Consider the following 21,651-nt stretch of genomic DNA (forward strand, 5'->3'; position numbering starts at 1 on the left):
CCTGGCCCGCCGAGGCCTCCCGGATCTCCCGGGGCCCGCCCGCCGTCCCCGGTCCGCCCCGGCCTCCCCGAGCGCCCCGAGCCCGTCCGCCGCCCCCGGCCTCCCCGAGCACCGTGCTCGCGCGCCCGCGCTCTCGCCGGCGCGCACCGAGGAAGCCCGGGCTTCGAGCCCCGGGCGGCCCTGCCCGAAGCGGCGCGGTAAGAGCGGGGTCGGGCCGGGTGGGGTGGCCAGGGTCCGGCGGGGGTCGGCGGGCGGGGAGCGCCCTGCGGCGCCCGCTTCTCTCCCGGGGAACCCAGGAACCGAGTTGGGGACGCGGGTGGCGCCCCAGATCCCCGGGGCGCAGCTGGTGTCCAGGCAGGGTGGCGATTATTCGTGGGATTCTGGGGTCGCGCGTCCAGGATCGGTCCGCTTGGGGCTCTTGTTCCCTGGGTGGCCGAGTGGCTTTGGGGGTAGGTGGGTGGGCGGCGAGCAGGGTTTAAGGTGGGCCCGGCCGTGACGCGCGGACCCGGCTCGGAACTTGGGCCGCGGGGCCTGGGGTCGCCGAGGCGGCTGGGGCGGGCAGGGCGCGCCGGCTCGTTTCACTTGCTTTTGTTTTAAAAGGAAACGCAGGCGTGAAGGCGGGGGTGGCTCCTGCCGGTGGGCGCCCGGCGAACCTGGTTTCGCCTGGGGGCTTGGGGGACGCGCGAGAAGGTGTCTGAGGGGCCCTGGCGCGCCCCAGTTTGCCGGTGACTTACCGGAGGGCGCCGGGCCCGGCAAGATCCGGGGCGCCTGAAACACCTGAGGAACTGCGGCTCCCACCCCCGCTCCCGGTCACCTGCGCTGTCGCGTCCGGGGCCCGGCCAGGGCGGCAGGCGACGGGGGCCCGGGGAGGGTCCGGCGGCTCTACCGAGACCCCCGCGGGCTCCCCAAGACCTCTGCATTCGGGCCCGTTGATGCCGGGAGGTGAACGTGGGGACAGTGTCGGAAATGGGGTTGTGGGTGCGCAAGGCTGCCTCCAATTTCGGGATCTTACAGCATTTTGGACGAAGGGGTAACAGCGTTTGTGCGTATATGGCCTTTTTTTTCTTTTTTTAAGCACTCGAGACTTTTGTATTGGCCTGTATTCAATTGTAGGGTATCCTAAAATAGTATTTGACCTGCAGTTTATTTAGGGAATAAAGAAATGAGCAGCCCCCTTTGGAGATAGGGGTAATTAATTTTAATTTACCGGTAAGAGATTCATCTTGTTCCGTGCAGTGGAAGCGCCTGTGCGCTGTCTGCCATCTCACACCGCCACCAATCAGGGAGATAAATCTCTAAGTTAAGGTTTATTAAAATTCTGAATAATATCACAGTACAGTAAACTAGAGCACTGTGTGTCCTGCAGGGAAATAGTCTAACACTCATTTCTGGGATTAGTCTTTCCTCTCCCTAAATTGATAGCTTTCAAAGGAAAAAGAAAACCAATCTTCAAAAGTGTGCTTAGGGTTTGATTTTTTTTTTTTTTTTCCTTTTTCAATTTGCCTAAATGCAAACCTGTGCTGTAATCTCGCAGAAGCAATCACTTGTTCCCATAAGGGTCCTGTTGTTGAGCAAGTTCTACTTGTTTTAAAATTGAACATGTCTGCCATTTACCCAATTTTTTTTCTGTTGTTGCTCAAGAGCAGCAATCAATAGGGCAATGGCAAAAAGACCTGAATGTGAAATTGATTTATGTGGACTGAGTTGGCCTGTCTGCTATCTTCACAAGCCATGTTGAGTAGAACTGTTGTTTAGACGCTGTCACGCACATCTCACTCTCTGCAACCCCATGAACCCCACCAGGCTCCTCTGTCCATGGGATTCTCCAGGCAAGAATACTGGAGTAGGTTGCCGTTCGCTTCTCCAGGGCATCTTCCCAACCCAGGGGCTGAATCTGTGTCTCCTGCATTGGCAAACAGATTCTTTACCACTGAGCCACCTGTGAACCTGTTGAGTAAAATGGGAACTTAAATTTGATTAGCTACGTGTTTGCCAGCAACGATTGGCAGAGCACTCTGATTCTACATGGTTTTTACAAAACAAATTAAAAGCCGGACAACAAAAGAATTCTATTCCGCAGCTGGTAATTAGAGCTCTTTACATGGGAGTGGTAGACTGCCTTTCCTCGCAGAATTTGTACACAAAAACCAGGCGAGGCTGCTCCATAGCCTTCCACATCTATTCTCGGTCCATCTCTGTGGAGCTCAAGAATGTGGAATAAAGTCTGCATGTCCGGAGAAGGAGATGGGTAACTGACTACACCCCAGATGTCCTTTCATTTTGGTCTTCTGTTTTGAGGCTTGCTGATGTCATCAACAGGTGACAGGGCTTCTTTCGTGCAGATCGGTGGAATAAAGCTCTCCATTAAGGAGCATTTTGCATCTGTGCAAAGTCTTCGAGCAGGAGTCTAGTCTTGTGGTATCTGTGTGTGATCTCTGCTCTTCACTGCTGGGAGGAGGGTCCAGGCCTCACCATTCAGGGGATCCTGGCTCAAGGTGGAGCTCAGGTTGCACTATACCCCCAATGGGATTTGGTCTGCTCTGTGCTCCTGAGGGTCCCCCCGCACCCCCGCAGTAGCCCTGTGATCCTGGGCAAAGTCCTGGGACGGAGGGGGGGGGGGGTCTCTGTAGCCTCTCAGTCAGATGGCATAACATCTACCTCTCAGGGATGTCAGACTGTTGAGTAAGGTGGCAAGGTGTGGTCCCTCAGCTCAGGCTTAGGTCTTTGAAAGGAGGAACCTACCAGGGCAGTGATCATCCATAGTGTATATTGATATTTGATTGGCCACCCTGATGATGACCTGCCCTCAGAGGTTTTTAACAACTCCCCCCACCCCCCAGGTGGCTCGGTGGTAAAGCATCTGCCTGCCAGTGCAGGAGACACAGGTTCCATCTCTGGGTCAGGAAGATCCCCTGGAGGAGGAAATGGCAACCCACTCCAGGATTCTTGCCTGGAAAATTCCATGGACAGAGGAGCCTGGCGGGCTCCACTGCATGGGGTCATGGAGTCTGACACGACTGAGCGTGCACACCACCCCCACCCCTCTGGCCTCTGGCCTCCCCTGTGGCAGGGACTCTCCTCCCACACTGCCTTTCTAGCCAAGGAGGTGTGTCTGTGTCTGTATGCTGAGTCCTTAGGAGGTCTGGTTTAGCCATAATGTTGACCAAAAAGGGAAAACAAGAAAGGACAAACTCGAATTAAGTAGTTACAGGAAAATATGCTGTTGGCCTCTGCTAGTCAGCCTTAGCCATTGCACAATATTTTAATTACTCAAAGTTTTGGTTGAAACAGGTAGCAGCACCCAGTGGAGAGCTCAGAATGGGCAGTGAGAGATACCCATGAAGTTTCCTATTCTAGACCTCCAGTTCCTGGTCCTGAAGCCAGGAGGGTGGGTTGCTGTCGTGGGGGCTTTCCCAGGGTATTTGAAAATCAGCTTCAGTTGCTCTGGTTTTTTTTTTTTTTTTCATCTAATGCTCTGGCAGGATTATCTAAGTACTTTTCTCATGTACTAATATTTAACTTACCCTGGCAAACAGCAACGTTTTAGGGCCCCAGATAAGTTTTCAGTTGATTACAGCAAATCACAGGTCACTTAGGAAACTGTTCAATTGCAGGTCATACATGTAGCTCTTAAGTTTTCTAAGGGCCGCTGTTAAATACAGTGAAGTAGATGAAATTAATTTCAGTTAACCTAACACATTCAGAATATTACATAAACACGCAGTAAACAAAGAGTCAAAACTGAGATAGTTGACTTTTCGCTGCGAAATCTTTGAAATCGAGGGCAAGCACGTCTGAGTCCGCCCTCGTCCAGGGCCAAGTGCTCAGGAGTCACACGTGGTTACCACACGGGTCAGCGCAGATCCAAGGTAAAAGCCCAGGGCATCCGAGCAAGTCACGCAGGTCTGCAGTCGGAGTTACTTCCTCTTAAAGAAACGCACAGCTGAGCAGCCCGCAAACGCAGGATTTTGAGCTTGTGTGCTCAATGCTGGAGAATCTGAGATAATGCAGGAGGGTTTGATCTCAAGCCGCGGTTCTTCCTTATTCTACGCTTCCTGAGCTTGGAGAGGAAAGGGCGCCTCCTAGGCAGGTCTTCCAGTGGGCTTTCCAGGATTTGGATCTGCCCAGGAGTGGCGGTGGCGGCTGGCTCTGGAGCTCCCAGATTGAGCTGACTGCCCCTTGCATGCAGGAGGTGGTCCACGGCCGGGCAGCCCACCCGCCCACAGCCCCCAACAGCTCCTACACCCTGAGCTGACCTTGAAATTGACGATGAGAAACAGGTCTTCTCCACTCCAGTCCTGTGCTATCCCAGCCAGCCGGAAGGCAGCTTTATCTGAGCAGCTCAGATCCTGAGGGAATTCTGCAGGTGGCATTATTATTTAATTCCTTGAGTAGCATCACCTTTGTGAGAAGAATTCCTGGCATTCAGTTCTGAATGACCTGTTAGGGCTGGAGCACTTTAACTGAGGTGTGGATGCGGGTTTAACAATCACCTTGTTTGTTGCCTCTTTCAGCTCTTAATTTTTCTTTCTTCTTTGTTAAAGATGAATGATTTTGGAATCAAGAACATGGACCAGGTGGCCCCTGTGGCCAGCAGTTACAGAGGGACACTCAAGGTGAGTGAACGAGTCTTAATAAAAACTTACAAAGATTGGAAAGCTCAGTTTCTTGAAGTGAAAAAACAACTGGCTCCCAGGAGACTGGTTCTAGCCGTGAGACTGGTTGTGTGACTCTGGACTGTTGGCTTAATCTCTGGGTCTCAGCGTTTTCATCTGTTAAATGGTTTTCCTGGTGTTTGTGTGACTTATCCTCCAAGATATGAAGGAAACCATTCAATTTGTAGATGGTGAGGCCTTGGTAGTTGATTTCTGAGGCTCCTACCATGTGGAACGTTCTATAAATTCTCAAGAGAACAGAACTGCAGGAGCTATCTGTTCTATCCACCCAGGAAGTTTCCTCAAGTGATGGCAAAGAGCTGAAAAAGCTTAGAGGCAGCAGGCAGGCCCAATTATTGGCTGCTGGTCCTACTCTGATCAGAGGGGTCAGTGCCCATGGGTCCTGGGACAACTGCGGCTGTTTAAAAACAAAGAAAAACAGATTAAACAGCCTCCTCCCTTGTAATAAACATTTCATGTAGCTTCTATCTCACTCCCTTTTGGGAACATTCTTTAGCAACACAAGTTGATAATTTCCCATTTGCCTTCTCCAAGTGTGACAGCGAGATTTGATTTTTTTTTTTACTGTTCTGTGGTAAACATGTCTCAGAGGCAGTGGTTTTAGATCGGTGGTGTTTTGTATACTATTGTGTCTCTAGCATGTTCTGGTTTTCTCTATCGTTACGAGGCGGTTTGTCTGATCAAACCCCAGGAGGCAAAAACTGACACAGGTCCTTCCAGAGGATCATGAAACTGATCAGATTTCAAGCCAGTGAGGTTTTTGTTTGTTGTTCAGTCTGGTCAGACGTTTTCACTGTGGCCTGGCAGAAACCATGCAAGAAATTACAGTAATATTAAGTTTGAAACGACACCTCTAGAGAGAAAATTTCTCCTACAAACTCAAAGAGCTTAGGCCTGTGTGATTTCTGGGCTTGGAGAAGAAATCGTTTTTGCTGAAACTGATGTGTTGAAATACACAGTGGGAATTTATCTTGTCTTTTGGCTTCTTGGTTTTAAAAACAGAATAGAAGCACAGTCAGGAAAGGAAAGGCATTTCTTAGTCACCTGGGCCGCGCTTTGTTGTTCGGTTGCTTAGTCCTGTACGACTCTTGGCAACCCCTTGGACTGCAGCATGCCAGGCTTCCACGCCAGGAATTTTAAAAATCTATCTGGTATGTCACCAAAATTATCATTGCTATAAGCCATTTTATAAGTTGAGATGAGCATTTCACACATGCATGATTGGCCTCTCCCTGTCCCCCCCTACCCCCGACCCTGCGCGTCTTGGGCAGTTGGTATCCCTGCTTTGGGTTTTTTGGGGGGCTGGGCGCCAACATCATTGGGCACAGCTCCAACTTCTGTCTGCCCTCTTACGCCATGCATCATTCACTGTTCTGCGTTTCTAAACAGAAAGCACACCAACCACTGGATCTGTGAATGTGTTACACACTTTTAAATTGATGACTCAATGAATGGGTCACTGTATTACACATGACATGGGATTTCCAGCTTATGTTGGAAAAATATAGCCGTTCTTCACGTTTTTCTTCCACAAGTTAGGCAATGATGAATCAGGCCTTTGTCTGTTACTTACAAATGAGTCTTACAGTACAGGCTCTTCCATTTGTATTTGAAATTCTCACAGCTCCAAGCTTATCTTTCTGTGTGTGTGTGTCTCTTCCCCTAAATTGTAGGTAGTTTAACTTTAAATCTGTTTTCTTTGGAAATCTTTCCCCTTCATAGATGATGGGAGGCAGTGACGGAGTGACCTTTTCAATACACTACATTTTTACAAAATTAAATCTTAAGGAATGTTCTCATAAGTATTTTGTTTGATTTTTGTCATTTGATTTTTTTCTTTCCCTGCCTTTCATCTTAATTGCAGTGAGCTGAAGCTGTTTTGCCAAGGATCTTTTTTTTTGTTTCTTCCCTCCCCCCCTTATTTATTTTCCTTATATATTGAAGTATAAATATAGTAGGGCTTCCTAGGGGGTGCGGTGGTAAAGAATCTGCCTGCTAAGGCATGAGAGGCAGGAAACACAGGTTTGATCCCTGGTTCTGGAAGATCCTTTGGAGGGGGAAATGGCAACCCACTCCAGTATTCTTGCTTGGAAAATTCCATGGACAGAGGTGCCTGGAGGGCTACAGTCCATAGGGTTGCAAAAAGTCAGACACAATTACCTGTACACACACATAGTTGATTTACGTTGTTGTTAATTCCTGTCATACAGCAAAGTGATTTGGTTATACATATATATATTTACACGTATGTACATAGATGTACATTTTAAAAATATTATTTTCCATTATGATTTCTCATAGGATTTTTTCTTTTTAATTAGGGGATAATGTTACATTGTTGCTTTCCTTATGCACACGGCCTGCCTGTCTCACCCATTTAGCTGAGAAGGGCCAGGTGTTTCGATTGAGGTGTTTTCTGAGTCCCTCCAGGCACTGTTCTAAGACTCTCTTGGTTTTAGGTTTGTTTGCTTAACCTATACATTTAACTTGATTAGGCCATTAAAAGTAAATTCCCAGTCATTCTGATTCTGTGGTTGATGACAGGCAGACCTTGATAGACTGCACTTTGCTATACTGAGGTGTTTTTTTTTTTTTTTTTTTTTACAAATTGAAGGCTTGTGCTAACGCTGCAGTCTAGCATTGATTGGCACCATTTTTCCAACAGCATTTGATCACTTCGTGTCTCTGTGTCACATTTTGGTAATCCTCGACATATTTTAAACCCTCTGCTACCAAAAAGATTACAAAGTAAGGCTCAGATGATGGTTAGCATTTTTTAGCAATAAAGTATTTTTTAATTAAGGTATGTGCACAGTTTTTAGGCAGCATGCTGTTGCAGACTTAATAGTGTAAGAGTAACTTTTATATGTATTGGGAAGCCAAGAAGTTTCTGTGACTCGCTTTACTGTGATAGTTACTGTACTTTGGTGGTCTGGAACCAAGCCTGCAGCGTCTCCAAGGTGTGCCTATAAGTGACCCAGAGTAAAGAGATCCTTTGGGTCACTTGGATCTTCTCAGAAGTCTGCTCAGAGTACCAACTGGTCGATTCCATGCGTGGCTTTCTAACTGGCAAATTGAATTTTAGGGTGTCTTGGTGAGGCTGCCCATGGACCACTTTTAAAACAGGTCATTAACTAAGTGTAAATGCCAACGTTTGCGTTTTCTTTCCCTCTTGCCTTTGCAGCGCCAGGCCGCCTTTGACACCTTTGATGGGTCCCTGCTTGCGGTTTTCCCCTCCCTAAATGAAGAGCAAACACTCCAGGAAGTGCCAACTGGCTTGGATTCGATTTCTCATGGTAATTGGTTACTCAGACCTGATGAATTGAGCGTGATGTCCCTAAGGATCTCAGTTCTTAGATGACCGTTCGTAAGGGATGCACGTTGATGTCTTGAATCTGTGTGAAAAGTCAGACAGAGGCTGGGATCTGGGAGAAAACAGTTCTTTTTATGCAGCTGGTGACTGTGAAGTCCTTACCCGCCAGACACACCCCAGGGAGAGGAGGTGCCCTGCGGGGGCAAACCGCAGGGGGCCCTGAGCGGCTCCTTAGGCTGCTCCAACTCTGCAGCCAGCCCAGGCCCCATCTCCCAGTCCCCTCTGTGACACAGACCAGTGGACCTCACAGTGCACCCCACCTTTTCACCCTAGGTTCACATCCTTAGCTTAGATTTTCCCCCCACTACCGCCGGTTTTGGGGCAGCAAAGTATTTCTGCTCATCTTTAACTATCTGCCTTTGTGCCTATAGCTCTTCATATCAGTGTTCATTCTTTTGAAAGGAATAGCCCATCAGGTGATGCCTCTGTGATTACTATGATAGAGTTATTAGGGGGAGACATTCCAGAGGTGACTTTGTCACATGAAGTCAGTGCTAAAAAATACAGCCCAGAAAATTAATTAAAACGCATATGCTTGCGTAAGTGCGCTGTCACGTGACAGCCGTTCATCATTCTTGAAATTGCTGAGGGAATGCAGAGAACGTTGTTTTCCAAAAAACTGACGTCACAGGTGCTAAGTACTATGTGTTCCTGTGACATCTGCTGTCCCTTTGCCTGCAGCTTAGTTTAATGGATGGAAGTCGCTTTCAGATTAGCTATTTACAACCCCTTAAGGCTTTTGGTGAGAAACCACGCAACTTCCTCCATTGTCAAAAATGTAAGACTGGCTGGCCTGCAAGAGAAACCTTACCTAGGCGTCGATCGCTGCTTTCTGAAGTTTGGCAAAAATTCAACTCGAGTGTTGCTTTACATTTTTTTTCCAAATAAGGGTAGTTATTAAATTGTAAGAAGTATAGTTACATAATGATTAAAATAATACGTGTTTTATTAAATTATAATATATTTTCTCAGTTTCGTTCAGAAACCATTTTGGTTCATATTAATATTTACGCTCCTCTGGGGAATGATGCTGAAGACTGAGGATTCTCATTGTTCTTCCATAGGAGCTAAGACTCCCTGCCTCCTCCCCCATCCGTTCGCCCTGTGTTGTGGCCAGCTGGAACTCTTTAACATCCCCGTGGGGTTTGTTTTCCAGACTCAGCCAACTGCGAGTTGCCTCTGCTGACCCCATGCAGCAAGGCTGTGATGAGTCAAGCCTTAAAAGCCACCTTCAGTGGCTTCAAAAAGGAGCAACGCCGGCTGGGGATCCCGAAGAGTAAGTGCTGCTTCTTGGCGCTGCATTCTGCCCTGCGCCGTGCTAGACCAGGGAGGGAGTCGGGCCGCCGTAGCTTGAGATGGTGTCATTTCAAGCATGCACCTAGGGTGTCTTGCAAAGAGAGACAGAAATCTCATGAAGCTGAGCCAGTTTTTATTTCAAAACCCACCCCTCTGAACACTTCTTCCAGCACTGCTGTTAGCACCTCAGCATCTTCCTGGGTATCTGTCGGCTCATCACCCTGAGCCCTGGTGCCCATCGGGGCTCTGCAGGTAAATCAGGAGTGCATCTGGCCTCACCGCCTTTTCTCCCCTCCCTGCTAGGTCCATGGCTGTGGACTGAGCAGCAGGTGTGCCAGTGGCTTCTCTGGGCCACCAACGAGTTCAGTCTCGTGGATGTGAACCTGCAGAGGTTTGGCATGACAGGGCAGGTGCTGTGTAACCTCGGCAAAGAGCGCTTTTTGGAGCTGGCGCCTGACTTTGTGGGCGATATTCTCTGGGAGCATCTGGAGCAGATGATCAAAGGTACCTGTGAGCAACGGGGCGATTGTGGTGGGAAAGAGTGAAGAGGGGAGCTGTGCATGCTAACTGTAGGGTCGGCGATTCAGTGACGGAAGGCAGATGGACTGAAAATGGCATTGCCACGAGTCAGCTCTGTGGTGGTGATTATAGATTTCACTTCCACTTAAGTACGTGTGTGGGGAGCATTAGCCACAAGGTGGGAGCCTTAGTCACCAAGGTGTTCAGTGTCGCCAGACCTCATGAGTCGGAGGCATACATGTGGCTCTGACGTCAAGGCAACTGGGATGCCTGTGTTTGGGGGCTCACTTCATAGAGCCTTAAGAAATCAGTTGGTCCCAACAAAAGCATGCCTTTGATAAACTGGGAATTTTACAGTTATTTTCCCTAAGACCAGATGGGATCCCACAAAGACTTTTTGTTTTATGTTTATAAACAAATGTAGAAGTAATTGAAGTATATTTTATACACTGAAATATTGTACAGAAACTGCCCTTCAAGCAAAAGAACTCTCATGTAGAAAATGTCGATTTTGACCTAAAAAGAGCATTGAGACTAGTGTTGAAAATACATTGAGCCTTACCAGCAGTGACGCCCTCCCCATGAGCGCGTGCCTCCTGCAAAGTATCTCCTTCATCACTCTCCAGAAGAGAAGAGGAAGCAGGAACAAGCACCTCATGCAGAGCCCCAGTTCCTGTTTCATGGGTGTGAAATGCCCAGGATGCTACAGAATCACCCTGTCTTTACCCGTGCACAGGCAGTAGTTATGTGTGTTCATGGCTGTGCTGTCCTTGGCCAGCCTTCAGGAGGAAGAGCAAGGCTTACAGAAGGCTGCTCCTTCAGACCGAAGCAGCACTCGACGTACCCTGTATCGAGATGAATGGGAAACCTTCCCAATACACATTTTGGATAAAAGAAAAAAAACAACAACACTGAGTTAAAAAAGCAAAACATAGGAATCCTTCAAGTTAAAAATATAAGAAAATAAGCTTGTTGGTAGAGGTCAGAGAAATATTTCTCATTCAGTTGATTTTAAACTCTGAGTTTCAACATCTATTACAGACTCAGCATCTTAAAAAGATGTCAGGGCCCCCCACCAGCTCTTTGTAGTTATGACTTCTGAGAGCCAGGGAAACCTAAAGACCCTTAAATTTTCCCTGAACCTGGACAAGTCTGATCTGACAAGTTTCTGTTTGAATCTGTTTGTTGGCATGTTGGACCCATTTTGCGATTTCTCAGTGTGTGTGTCTGGATATGTGTGTGTGTGGTTGTGTGTTTGTAGAAATAAGTTCACACAGAGAATGCCAACCTTTTCCTTTTTAAAGTTCCTGGACACATGTGCCCCATTTGGACACCCATGGCACTCTTTTGACCTCTCTGTGGCTCCTCCCACCCGTGGATACCCCTTAGGGTTTGAGGTGATGGATCTGAAGTATCACCAGGGCAGAGAACCTGCCCAGGTCCCTAATTTGCTGTGCTCCCAGCCCCTGGTGGCGGGGCTACTTCATAAGCATCTAACCCTTTGTGGGCTGCATGGATGAATTCAATACATCACCTAGATCGCTCAAATTATACAATAGAAAATTTAACTTTGCCAATGGCAGCGCTAATTTTAGAAGTCTTTTTCTAGTTATTAGGAAAATACGTTGCTGTCTCTAGTACTTTTAAAAGACATAATGGCGCAGGACACCATCGGATTAAGTATGCAGCTGAAATGCATTTCTTTATGCTGGAATAACCGTAGAACAGTAATTCAGAAAGGAACTTTTTTTCCTTGTGTCATTTAAAACCTCTCAATTTGTAATTTTCTATTTCCTCTGTCAATTTTTCAGAAAACCAAGAAAAGAACGAAGATCAGTATGAAGAAAATTCGCACCTCAACTCAGTTCCTCATTGGATTAATAGCAATTCGTTAGGTCAGTGCAATGAATTCTGCCCTTAAGAGCTTGGTTCTAAGACTTCCTGTTAGATTCGCGAAGGGTTCGAAGCCAGGGTCTAGACCTGCACTGCCCCACACAATGGGCACACTCACAAATCCAGGCCACTGGGCACTTGAAGTGTTGCTGGTCCACACTGAGATGTGCAGTGAGATAAAACTCATGCCCACCAATCTGAAAGTCTTAATATAAATGTCTCCTTAATAATTTTTATAATTATGATTACATGTTGAAATGGTAATGGATTTCTTGCATACATTCTAATCAGCTGTATCTCTCTGTGACCCTATAGACTGTAGCTCACTAGACTCGGAGAAGGCAATGGCACCCCACTCTAGTACTCTTGCCTGGAAAATCCCATGGGCAGAGGAGCCTGGTGGGCTGCAGTCCATGAGGTCACACAGAGTCAGACACAACTGAGCAACTTCACTTTCACTTTTCACTTTCATGCATTGGAGAAGGCAATGGCAACCCACTCCAGTGTTCTTGCCTGGAGAATCCCATGGACGGAGGAGCCTGGTAGGCTGCAGTCCATGGGGTCGCACAGAGTCGGACACAACTGAAGTGACTTAGCAGCAGCAGCAGCACCAGACTCCTCTGTCCATGGGATTCTCCAGGCAAGAATACTGGAGTGGGTTGCCATTTCCTCCTCCAGGGGATCTTTCCAACCCAGGGGTAGAACCCACGTCTCTTGCATCTCCTGCATTGGCAGGTGGGTTCTTAACCATCTCCTGGGCCAAGTAAAATGTTCAAACTCGTTTTGCCAGCATCTTCTTAGTTTTCCAGTGGGGCTGTTAGAAAATCTAACATTGCATTCTGGTGGCTTGTGTTACCCTTTGCATTGGCCAGCGTTGGTTGAGGCAATTTATAACGCAAGGGGCAGAATGGAGTGATCCGATCGCTGGGGTCAGATCAGGGTAATAGATAAAGGTAGCAGGCGCAGGAGGTGTGTGAACAGCAGTACCCCATTTGCTCTGAACTTGGGATGTTACGGAATTTGGGTCGGTGTTTCTGGTGGTTGACGCTGGTGAGCGCAGCTTACGGTGGTCCCCTTAGGCGTGGGCAGGGTGACTGGACAGGCTCACTTACGGGTCACAGGGTGGTTGGCAGATCGCTTAGTTGGTCTGGACCTCAGTTTCCTCAGGAGGCGAAAGAGCCAGTGACCCTGTCATCCTGAGGCTCCCGTGGAAGCATTAGGAATATCCACCTGCAGCATTGCCCCCAGGGTCCGGAGGCTGCGAGCCTTTTGGGAAAGGGCCCTGGACTAAGAAGATGGACAGTTAGGTCAGAGGAGGACTCGGTGGAAAAGCTGCCCGTCAAGCCTCAGCATGTCCACTGAGGTCTTGCAGAGGGAGGGCTGGAGTGGGTGGGTCTGCTCTCATTCCCTCTGTTTGGAGGCGTGTAGGGCCTCTGGTCCTCACGCTGATGTCGCCTGACAGCTGTGTGGTCTGCGGTCCTGTGTTGTAGGTTTTGGCGTGGAGCAGGCACCGTACGGCGTGCAGACACAGAATTACTCTAAAGGCGGCCTCCTGGACGGCCTGTGTCCAGCGTCCTCAGCGCCCAGCACTCTTGGGCCAGAGCAGGACTTCCAGATGTTCCCCAAGGCCCGACTCAGCACCGTCAGCGTCAACTACTGCTCGGTCAGCCAGGACTTCCCAGCTGGCAGCTTGAACCTGCTCTCTAGCACTTCTGGTGAGGCCCAGGCTCCCGAGTGCGCCTCTCGGTGGGACTGCGGATGTAATTTCCCGGGGCCACGGTCAGACCGTGACCTGAGTTTCTTAATCAGTCGGCCCGTGCTCTGCTCCTGGAGGAGCTCAAGGACTGGGCTGCCGGGACACGGCCACAGCAGCGATGCTCAGCGAGCTTGTTCGTCACGTGCCTCCAGCTCTGGTCCGGGGCCCTGGAGGGTTTCGAAGAACCAGCAGAGTTCCTGCTCCCGTAGCCGAAGTCCTCCACCCACCCAGTGGGCTGTTGGAGGAGGCAGTGTAGGCAGGTGATGGGATGTCTTTGTGGAGATGAAAATGCATATTTCCAGGTGTCATAAAGAACCCGCCTGCAGTGCAGAGACATAGGTTCGATCCCTGGGGTGGGAAGATCCCCTGGAGGAGGGCATGGCAACCCACTCCAGTATTCTTGCCTGGAGACTCCCATGGACAGAGGAGCCTGGCGAGCTATGGTCCACGGGGTTGCAAAGAGACACGACTGAGAGACTGAACACACTCGCAAGTGTGCAGTAGACAAAACTCAGGTTGGATTTTTTTTTCATATGCCCCGGGTGACCACCGCGCAGATTGAGATGGAGAGGGTGCCAGCATCCCACACGGCTCCCTCATACCCCCTCCCACTCAGTAGCACTTCCCCTGCCCCCAAAAGATGCTGTTGTCCTGACTTTGCTCATCACCGTCTTTCCCGTTCTTGAACTGGATACAAAGTGTTCTCGTGTTGGGCTTTTGCTCACGTTGTGTCTGAGGTCCATCCGCATGGCTGCTCATTCCGATGCGGTGTAGCCCTCCGCTCGGAGCTACACAGTCTCTGTCCTGCCTTTGATGGAAGAGGCGCTTGAGTAGCGTGTTTATTCATAAGAAACAGACGCCTCAGTGAGAAACCTGAGTTGCTGTGCTCCGGCGGGGCGAACGCCTGGAGGGGCTGGTGGTTGTCCCTGACCTTGCGTCCTGGAGGGGTCAGAGCCTGTGCTTGTCTCTCCCAGGGAAGCCCAGGGACCACGACTCGCCGGAGACGGGCGGCGACAGCTTCGAGAGCTCGGAGTCGCTGCTGCAGTCCTGGAACAGCCAGTCGTCTCTGCTGGACGTGCAGCGGGTGCCCTCCTTTGAGAGCTTTGAGGACGACTGCAGCCAGTCCCTGGGCCTCAGCAAGCCGACCATGTCCTTCAAGGACTACATCCAGGACCGGAGCGACCCGGTGGAACAGGGCAAACCAGTTATACCCGCGGCCGTGCTGGCCGGCTTCACAGGTGCGTGCAGCCACCTTGTTTATCAAGGGCGTTTCTCGCTGGATGCCTCGCATTGGCGCTCCAGGTTTTATGCGTGCGGTGTCATCCTTAAGCCGAGCGAGCTGTCTCCCTGCATCCAAAGAGGCCACATGGACAGGGATGTTCGTGGTCGCTGAGCTCAGCACAGTGGGTGAGAATCCCCAGGCTGCTCCCTCACCTGGTCAGTCCTGGCTGGTCCCCAAAAGGAGAGAACAGTGAGGGACACGGACCCTGGAGGAGGCTGAAGCTCTGACTCAGCCACGCCCGGAATTTCAGAGACTGTAGCCTGGTGGGGGAAGGGGCACAGAGCGCCCTCCAATAACAAGGGGACTGTTTACCTTCTTCTGCTTCTCAAACCCATCTTATTTTGAAGGTTTGGGTAACAGCTGTTCTAGGCAGGGACAAATATTAAAGCTGTTTTTAGAACCAGATATTTCCAGTTTTTGTTTTTTGGATTGCTTTCTGTGTCCTTAAATGTGCTTTTTTTTTTCTTTTATGCCCCCCACCTCCATAGTTTGACCATATGGAGCCACTGGGGATTTAAAAAATACCTGCTTTAAAAAATCCAATAGGTTAAAATAAAAATACGCAGGCATCCCATTTCTTTTCTGTCCTGTAAGACAAACAGCCGTGAAAATTACTTGGAGAGTGAAAATAGCTGTCGTTTTCATACATGGGCGTTAGGGCCTGATCAGAAGGGAAACAGCCACAGTGTGGGTGGTTTTTCATTTTAACGTTAGTGACCATCCGTTGCCTTGCCAGCTCTGTGGTTGACTAGGACAGTACTGGGACCCTAGGGCAGCCTAGCATGGCTGGTATTAACCCATTTCACAGACGGGGAAGTGGGCTTGGAGGGTGCTAGCTGTGGTCACTCAGGTCACAGCTGTATCCACAATGTGCTCACTGTGCTTTGGGGAACAGCTCTTGGATGAGCTTGTGATCCAGGGCAAGCCATCTGGCCGCTGGGCCCATCTTATCCTTCATCTTTGAAATATCGATACTTTCAAGGTGGTGGTGGTTCCAAATATTAATCGAGAAAAGATATACGGAGAGCACTTTGCAAAGCTTATACCTCACCGAACACATGTTGAAGCCCTGGCTACTCCCCTAGGTGCCCCAGTGACCACTCAGTAAACCAAGTCTTGGATCAAGCAATTTAGCCACTGTCATCTGGTTAGAAAGCTACGGGTGGGGTTCTGAGAATGACATGCCTCACTCTGCTGAAAGGCCCCTTCTAACGCCCCCACCCCTGTCCCACGAGGTGTTTCTAGAAATAAACCTTGAAAGTTATTACATAAGGAACAGTTAAACAGAGGGAAGGATTTTGATGCCAGGAGATGGTGGCCCAGAATTTGTTTTTGGTTTTTTCCTTTTCTCCAAAAGACCAAGCCCAGAGATCAAGGGCCCAGTGATCTCTTTCCCAAGAGCAGGAGCTGTGGGGGAAGAAGCCCTCACCTTGGGGTCTGGCCTCCTGCCATTAACACATCCAAGGCTGGCACCAGCACCCAGTGCCACGCCTTCACCTTGATACCCACTTGATACCACTTGATCTCACAGTTCTTGTCTCAGGAGGGTGACTCTAAAGCCTTGCTGTGTTTAAAAACGTCTAACCCACCCCCTTCTCCCCTGCAGGAAGCGGGCCTATCCAGCTGTGGCAGTTTCTTCTAGAATTGCTCTCCGACAAGTCCTGCCAGTCATTCATCAGCTGGACAGGGGACGGGTGGGAGTTTAAGCTCGCTGACCCCGACGAGGTACATCCAGACCTGGGGACTCAAGCCTCCAGGTTCTCAAACCCGATTCCATCACATGGGCTTTGCATAACCAATTCCCCACGTGCAAGAAACGGGTCCCAAGTATATACAAATGAGAGCACTTCTGCAGGAGACATTTCTGGCCCTTTAAAAGAGTCTTATTGTGATGATACGCAGTTTAATACACTGTACTCAGCGGCCCAGTCGTGTCTGACTCTCTGCAACCCCATGCGCTGTAGCCCACCAGGCTCCTCTGTCCATGGGGTTCTTGAGGCAAGAACGCCGGCATGGATTGTGCAGGCGGCACTGTCGGGCTTCCCCATCTTGCTCTGTCATCGAGCCGAAAGGCGCAGGCTGTAAACTGAGGCTCTTGCCTGACCATCAGAACGTGTTGTAGGAAATTTGCCTTTTTCCCTTGTTGGGGGAGGGAGGGGAAGTGGATACTGAGCCCCACTCCTCAGTTGAGGTGGACGGAGCTGTGCCAGCCTGTCTGGATGAGAAAGCTGAGGACGGGTCCCATACCAGCCCTTCAAGGACAGTGCAAGGGGCGCCTCTGGTCTCTGGCACCTGTGGGGTGTGGCACGTCACCTCCCCAATAACCCAGGGCAGCAGAGGCACTGAGGAATGCAGACGTCCACATGACCTCGGGCCCACTGCAGCAGCTGCGGACGTGGGGGTCTTGGAGTGCAAACCCAGGAGGTGGGGGCACATAGCGTTTCCTTTGGTCTCAGGACCGACCCCGTGATTCTGAACCCTTGGCTCCTGAAGGTGTTACTGAGGGAGAAGCCTCAGCAGACGAAGCTGTGGGTCGGGGGACCCGTCTCCCTCATCTGCCTGTCCCTCCATCCCCAGATAAATAGCCAGGGATTCAGAGCAGGAAAGCAGACGGCATCTCTCGGCCCCTTTGTGGTGGTCCAATAAGCATGCATCCAAATTGTCATCAGGGCAAAAGCGGTGCTCTTTCTTTTTAAAAAATTAATTTATTTCGATGGGAGGATAGTTTTCTTTACGGTATTGTGAGGGTTTTTGCCAGGACGAGGGAGACATGGGTGATTTTTCAATCGCGGGATTAAATGACACTCTTTCCCGTCCCCGCCACAGGTGGCGCGCCGGTGGGGAAAGAGGAAAAACAAGCCCAAGATGAACTACGAGAAGCTCAGCCGCGGTTTGCGCTATTACTACGACAAGAATATCATCCACAAGACGTCAGGGAAGCGCTACGTGTACCGCTTCGTGTGCGACCTGCAGAACTTGCTGGGCTTCACGCCCGAGGAACTGCACGCCATCCTGGGCGTCCAGCCGGACACGGAGGACTGAGTCCGCCCGGGCCGGGAGCGGGGCTGTCAAAGCGACCCGTCCCAGGACCCTGAAAGGCCGGACCGGCACATCCAGCATGCCTCTCGGAAGCAGTGGCCTTACTCCATCGGACACCGCCGGAAGCAGCTCGGTTTCTCGCTTCTGAAAGCCTGCTGCCGGAACCGCTGCTTAACGATGCTATTCCATTCGATCGGCCCAGGAAGAAGCTTGGAGCCCCCCGCCTAGCCCTGGGCGGGCTGTGTGGTGACAGGATCGTTCAGGCAGTTGGGTCTTCTCAAAGGAGCAAGCGTGTCACGGACGCACACTTCTTGGATTTTTCTTTTGCCTTTTTGCAGCCAGGAATCGCACAAGAGCTCTCTTTGGTTCTGAGGGGGAGGAGGGGGCAAAGACACATGCTGTTTCTGAAGTTAGTTTGTATATATGACTGTAACCTTATAATTGTTATTAGAGTCCCCTAACAGACCTATTTAACAGAAATTGTATATTGTAATTTAAAATAATTATAAAACTATGTGAAAATAGGAATGCAGATGGCATTTTGCAATGTTCGCTGGTTTTCAAGAGCACTGGCGTCCTTTTGCAAACATTTAATCTGCCGGTGCAGATTAAGAGAAGTTGTAAAGTGTATATTATTTACATTTAATATGCCTACAGGAATAAGGTCTAAGAAGGTTCATTCCTGTTTTGTTTTGTTTTGCCTGGGTTATTATCTATGGCAAGGACTTTGTACATTTGGGAATTTTTATAAGAAACTTAATGTTATTATCTGGGGGCCTCTCCTGGCCTCTCTGCTTCTCCTTTAATTGTAATGTAAAAGCTATAAAGCAGTATTTTTCTTGACAGATGGCATATGTTTTCCATTTCTATGCATGCCTTGAAATAAGTTTATATACAAAATTTACTTTATTTTTTAGTTCAACTGTGTTTTCCCCAGCGACTCACCTCCCCTGACCAGGCATTTCCTTCCCCAGCCCCATCCCCACACCCCAAATTATGCTGTATGATTAAAATAGGAATACTATTTTTGGAACTATGCGACTCCTTTTCAGAGATCAGGAGGGATTTATGTAGCAGCTATTTTTACTGCAAAAGTAATTCACTGGAAAAAAAATGTAATTTGTAAGAAAGTTTTACTTTTACTGCAGCACTGTGGAAAGTGAACCAACGGTACAGAGCTGAAGGTGCAGGGGCAGGGGAGGTTTAATTAATAAACCTCTCGAGCATGAGTGGAGCCTGATTTTGTCCCGTCTTGCTTACCTGTGGAGTCTCAGGCTTTCCGGACACCAAGCTGCTCCTTTCTGTTGAGTGTCCACAGTTTTTATTTTCTTGCACACAGAATGATGCCCAGAGGCAAATAGAGGGTCAGCAAGATGGGAAAGAGAAGGCGTTGGGGTCGTTCATGTGAAGAAAACGTCTTCATCGTGATGGAGACTTTCATAGTCCTTTTGAAGGAACCCCTGGTTCAGCCTGTGTTCCTGGCTTTTGTAAACGGATCGAGTTGGTTTCCAAGTCAGACTTCACTAGCGTCGTAGGGGGACCAGTGGTGACGTCTCTGAAGACAAATCCTCCATGTGATGAGATGGGGGAATTGGGTGGTAGGGTGAGCAGAGGAGAGCCGGAAGGGGGACCACTGAGTCTAGTACCCAGACAAGACTGCACTATGGCTAAGCACAGGATGTTCTTCTCAAGCAAGACCTGTTTATCTGCTGGACAGCTGTTTATAACATCAACAGACATGCGGCTGGGAACATCTTGCTGCTGAAAGAAATCGGCCATCCGCTCGCTCGTTTTATTTGGGCTTTGACCGCATGAATTTGCCAGTATTTGTCTGTTTTTATCTACAGAGTTGGCAATTTTACATGGCTCGACCCAAGAGTCATGGAAAATCAAATCCATGGTAAACCTTTGGCATGATAATAAATAGGACTTATATGTCACAGTTTTGTAATCTGGCCTTTTCTTTCTCAAATAATAAAGTATTTTGTTTACATCAATTCCTCCTTGTAAGAGTCTTCATGCTTCAACCCTATGCCTACCTCCCCCAGCGTGGAGGCAGTGGATCCAGAATGCTGGGCCAGCCCCTCGGTGGCTGTCACTCCAGGTCACAGCCCCTTTGAACTGACTTTACACACCTCTCCCCCAGCAAATCAGGACCAAGCTGGAACCTACTGTGAACCTTCCTGAAGCAATTCCTAAAAAGTGTTCCTTAAAGAGAAGGTTTTTCAAGGAGAGATTAGAAAGAATTGGGTATCTTGTCTTCACCTGGGCTTTGGCAGAGATCACAGAAGAGACTTCAGGATATTTTTGTTAAGAATACGAGGGTAGCAACATCCGTGGTGGTCCAGTGATTAAGTCTCTGCTTCCATGCAGTGGGTGCAGGTTTGATCCCTAGTCAGGAAACTAACATCCCACATACTGTGTGGAATGACCAAAAACCTAAATAGGTTTTTAAAGATCCAATTAAAGAAAGAAGAACCTAGGGTTGGAAGCTCAAAGACTTGTAATTGAGGCCTCGACTCCCCTGGAGTGCTGACATAACCGAGACAAGGGTGGTGGTCCTAGGATGCCTGAGCGCAAACTCATTCTTGGACCTCTTTTCCACTCTCCAGAATTAGTGAGGATTCCAGAACCTTCAGTTCAGTTCAGTCGCTCAGTCGTGTCCGACTCTTTGCGACCCCATGAACCGCAGCACGCCAGGCCTCCCTGTCCATCACCATCTCCCGGAGTTCACTCAGATTCATGCCCATCGAGTCAGTGTTACCATCCAGCCATCTCATCCTTGGTCATCCCCTTCTCCTGCCCCCAATCCCTCCCAGCATCAGAGTCTTATCCAATGAGTCAACTCTTCACATAAGGTGGCCAAAGTACTGGAGCTTCAGCCTTAGCATCATTCCTTCCAAAGAAATCCCAGGGTTGATCTCCTTCAGAATGGACTGGTTGGATCTCCTTGCAGTCCAAGGGACTCTCAAGAGTCTTCTCCAACACCACAGTTCAAAAGCATCAATTCTTCAGCACTCAGCCTTCTTCACAGTCCAACTCTCACATCCATACATGACCTCAGGAGAAACCATAGCCTTGACTAGACAGACCTTAGTCGGCAAAGTAATGCCTCTGCTTTTGAATATACTATCTAGGTTGGTCATAACTTTTCTTCCAAGGAGTAAGAGTCTTAATTTCATGGCTGCAGTCACCATCTGCAGTGATTTTGGAGCCCAAAAAGATAAAGTCTGACACTGTTTCCACTGTTTCCCATGAAGTGATGTGATTGGATGCCATGATCTTCGTTTTCTGAATGTTGAGCTTTAAGCCAACTTTTTCGCTCTCCTCTTTCACTTTCATCAAGAGGCTTTTTAGCTCCTCTTCACTTTCTGCCATAAGGGTGGTGTCATCTGCATATCTGAGGTTATTGAGATTTCTCTCGGCAATCTTGATTCCAGCTTGTGTTTCTTCCAGTCCAGCGTTTCTCATGATGTACTCTGCATAGAAGTTAAATAAGCGAGGTGACAATATACAGCCTTGACGTACTCCTTTTCCTATTTGGAACCAGTCTGTTGTTCCATGTCCAGTTCTAACTGTTGCTTCCTGACCTGCATACAGATTTCTCAAGAGGCAGGTTAGGTGGTCTGGTATTCCCATCTCTTTCAGAATTTTCCACAGTTTATTGTGATCCACACAGTCAAAGGCTTTGGCATAGTCAATAAAGCAGAAATAGATGTTTTTCTGGAACTCTCTTCCTTTTTCCATGATCCAGCGGATGTTGGCAATTTGATCTCTGGTTCCTCTGCCTTTTCTAAAACCAGCTTGAACATCAGGG

The 21,651-nt window shown here is 49.0% G+C and overlaps 1 protein-coding gene across 3 annotated transcripts; it reads left to right on the forward strand.

Annotated features, from left to right (window-relative positions):
* Positions 1-64: 64 nt before the first annotated feature.
* Positions 65-19,824, forward strand: ETS2 (ETS proto-oncogene 2, transcription factor). 3 transcript variants are annotated; one of them, XM_052647854.1, is made up of 10 exons: positions 65-197; positions 4,545-4,616; positions 7,861-7,972; positions 9,206-9,325; positions 9,649-9,849; positions 11,676-11,759; positions 13,248-13,472; positions 14,488-14,751; positions 16,402-16,520; positions 17,622-19,824. In XM_052647854.1, the coding sequence occupies exons 2-10, from the start codon at positions 4,545-4,547 to the stop codon at positions 17,835-17,837; spliced, it is 1,413 nt and encodes a 470-aa protein (XP_052503814.1). In that variant the 5' UTR covers positions 65-197; the 3' UTR covers positions 17,838-19,824. The 3 variants fall into 3 exon arrangements, with proteins under 3 accessions (XP_052503814.1, XP_052504497.1, XP_052505264.1); XM_052648537.1 differs by lacking the exon at positions 16,402-16,520; XM_052649304.1 differs by lacking the exons at positions 65-197; positions 4,545-4,616 and having other exon boundaries at positions 9,114-9,325.
* Positions 19,825-21,651: the final 1,827 nt, after the last annotated feature.

Source organism: Budorcas taxicolor, chromosome 1 (genome assembly GCF_023091745.1).
Source record: "Budorcas taxicolor isolate Tak-1 chromosome 1, Takin1.1, whole genome shotgun sequence".
NCBI lineage: Eukaryota > Metazoa > Chordata > Mammalia > Artiodactyla > Bovidae > Budorcas > Budorcas taxicolor.

Excerpts from the sequence above, each read along its gene's own strand:
- ETS2 (XM_052647854.1), top strand. The coding sequence starts at position 4,545 with ATGAATGATTTTGGAATCAAGAACATGGACCAGGTGGCCCCTGTGGCC. Across the intron at positions 13,473-14,487 it reads CCTGCTCTCTAGCACTTCTG|GGAAGCCCAGGGACCACGAC; the intron begins GTGAGGCCCAGG and ends TGTCTCTCCCAG. Across the intron at positions 16,521-17,621 it reads AGCTCGCTGACCCCGACGAG|GTGGCGCGCCGGTGGGGAAA; the intron begins GTACATCCAGAC and ends TCCCCGCCACAG.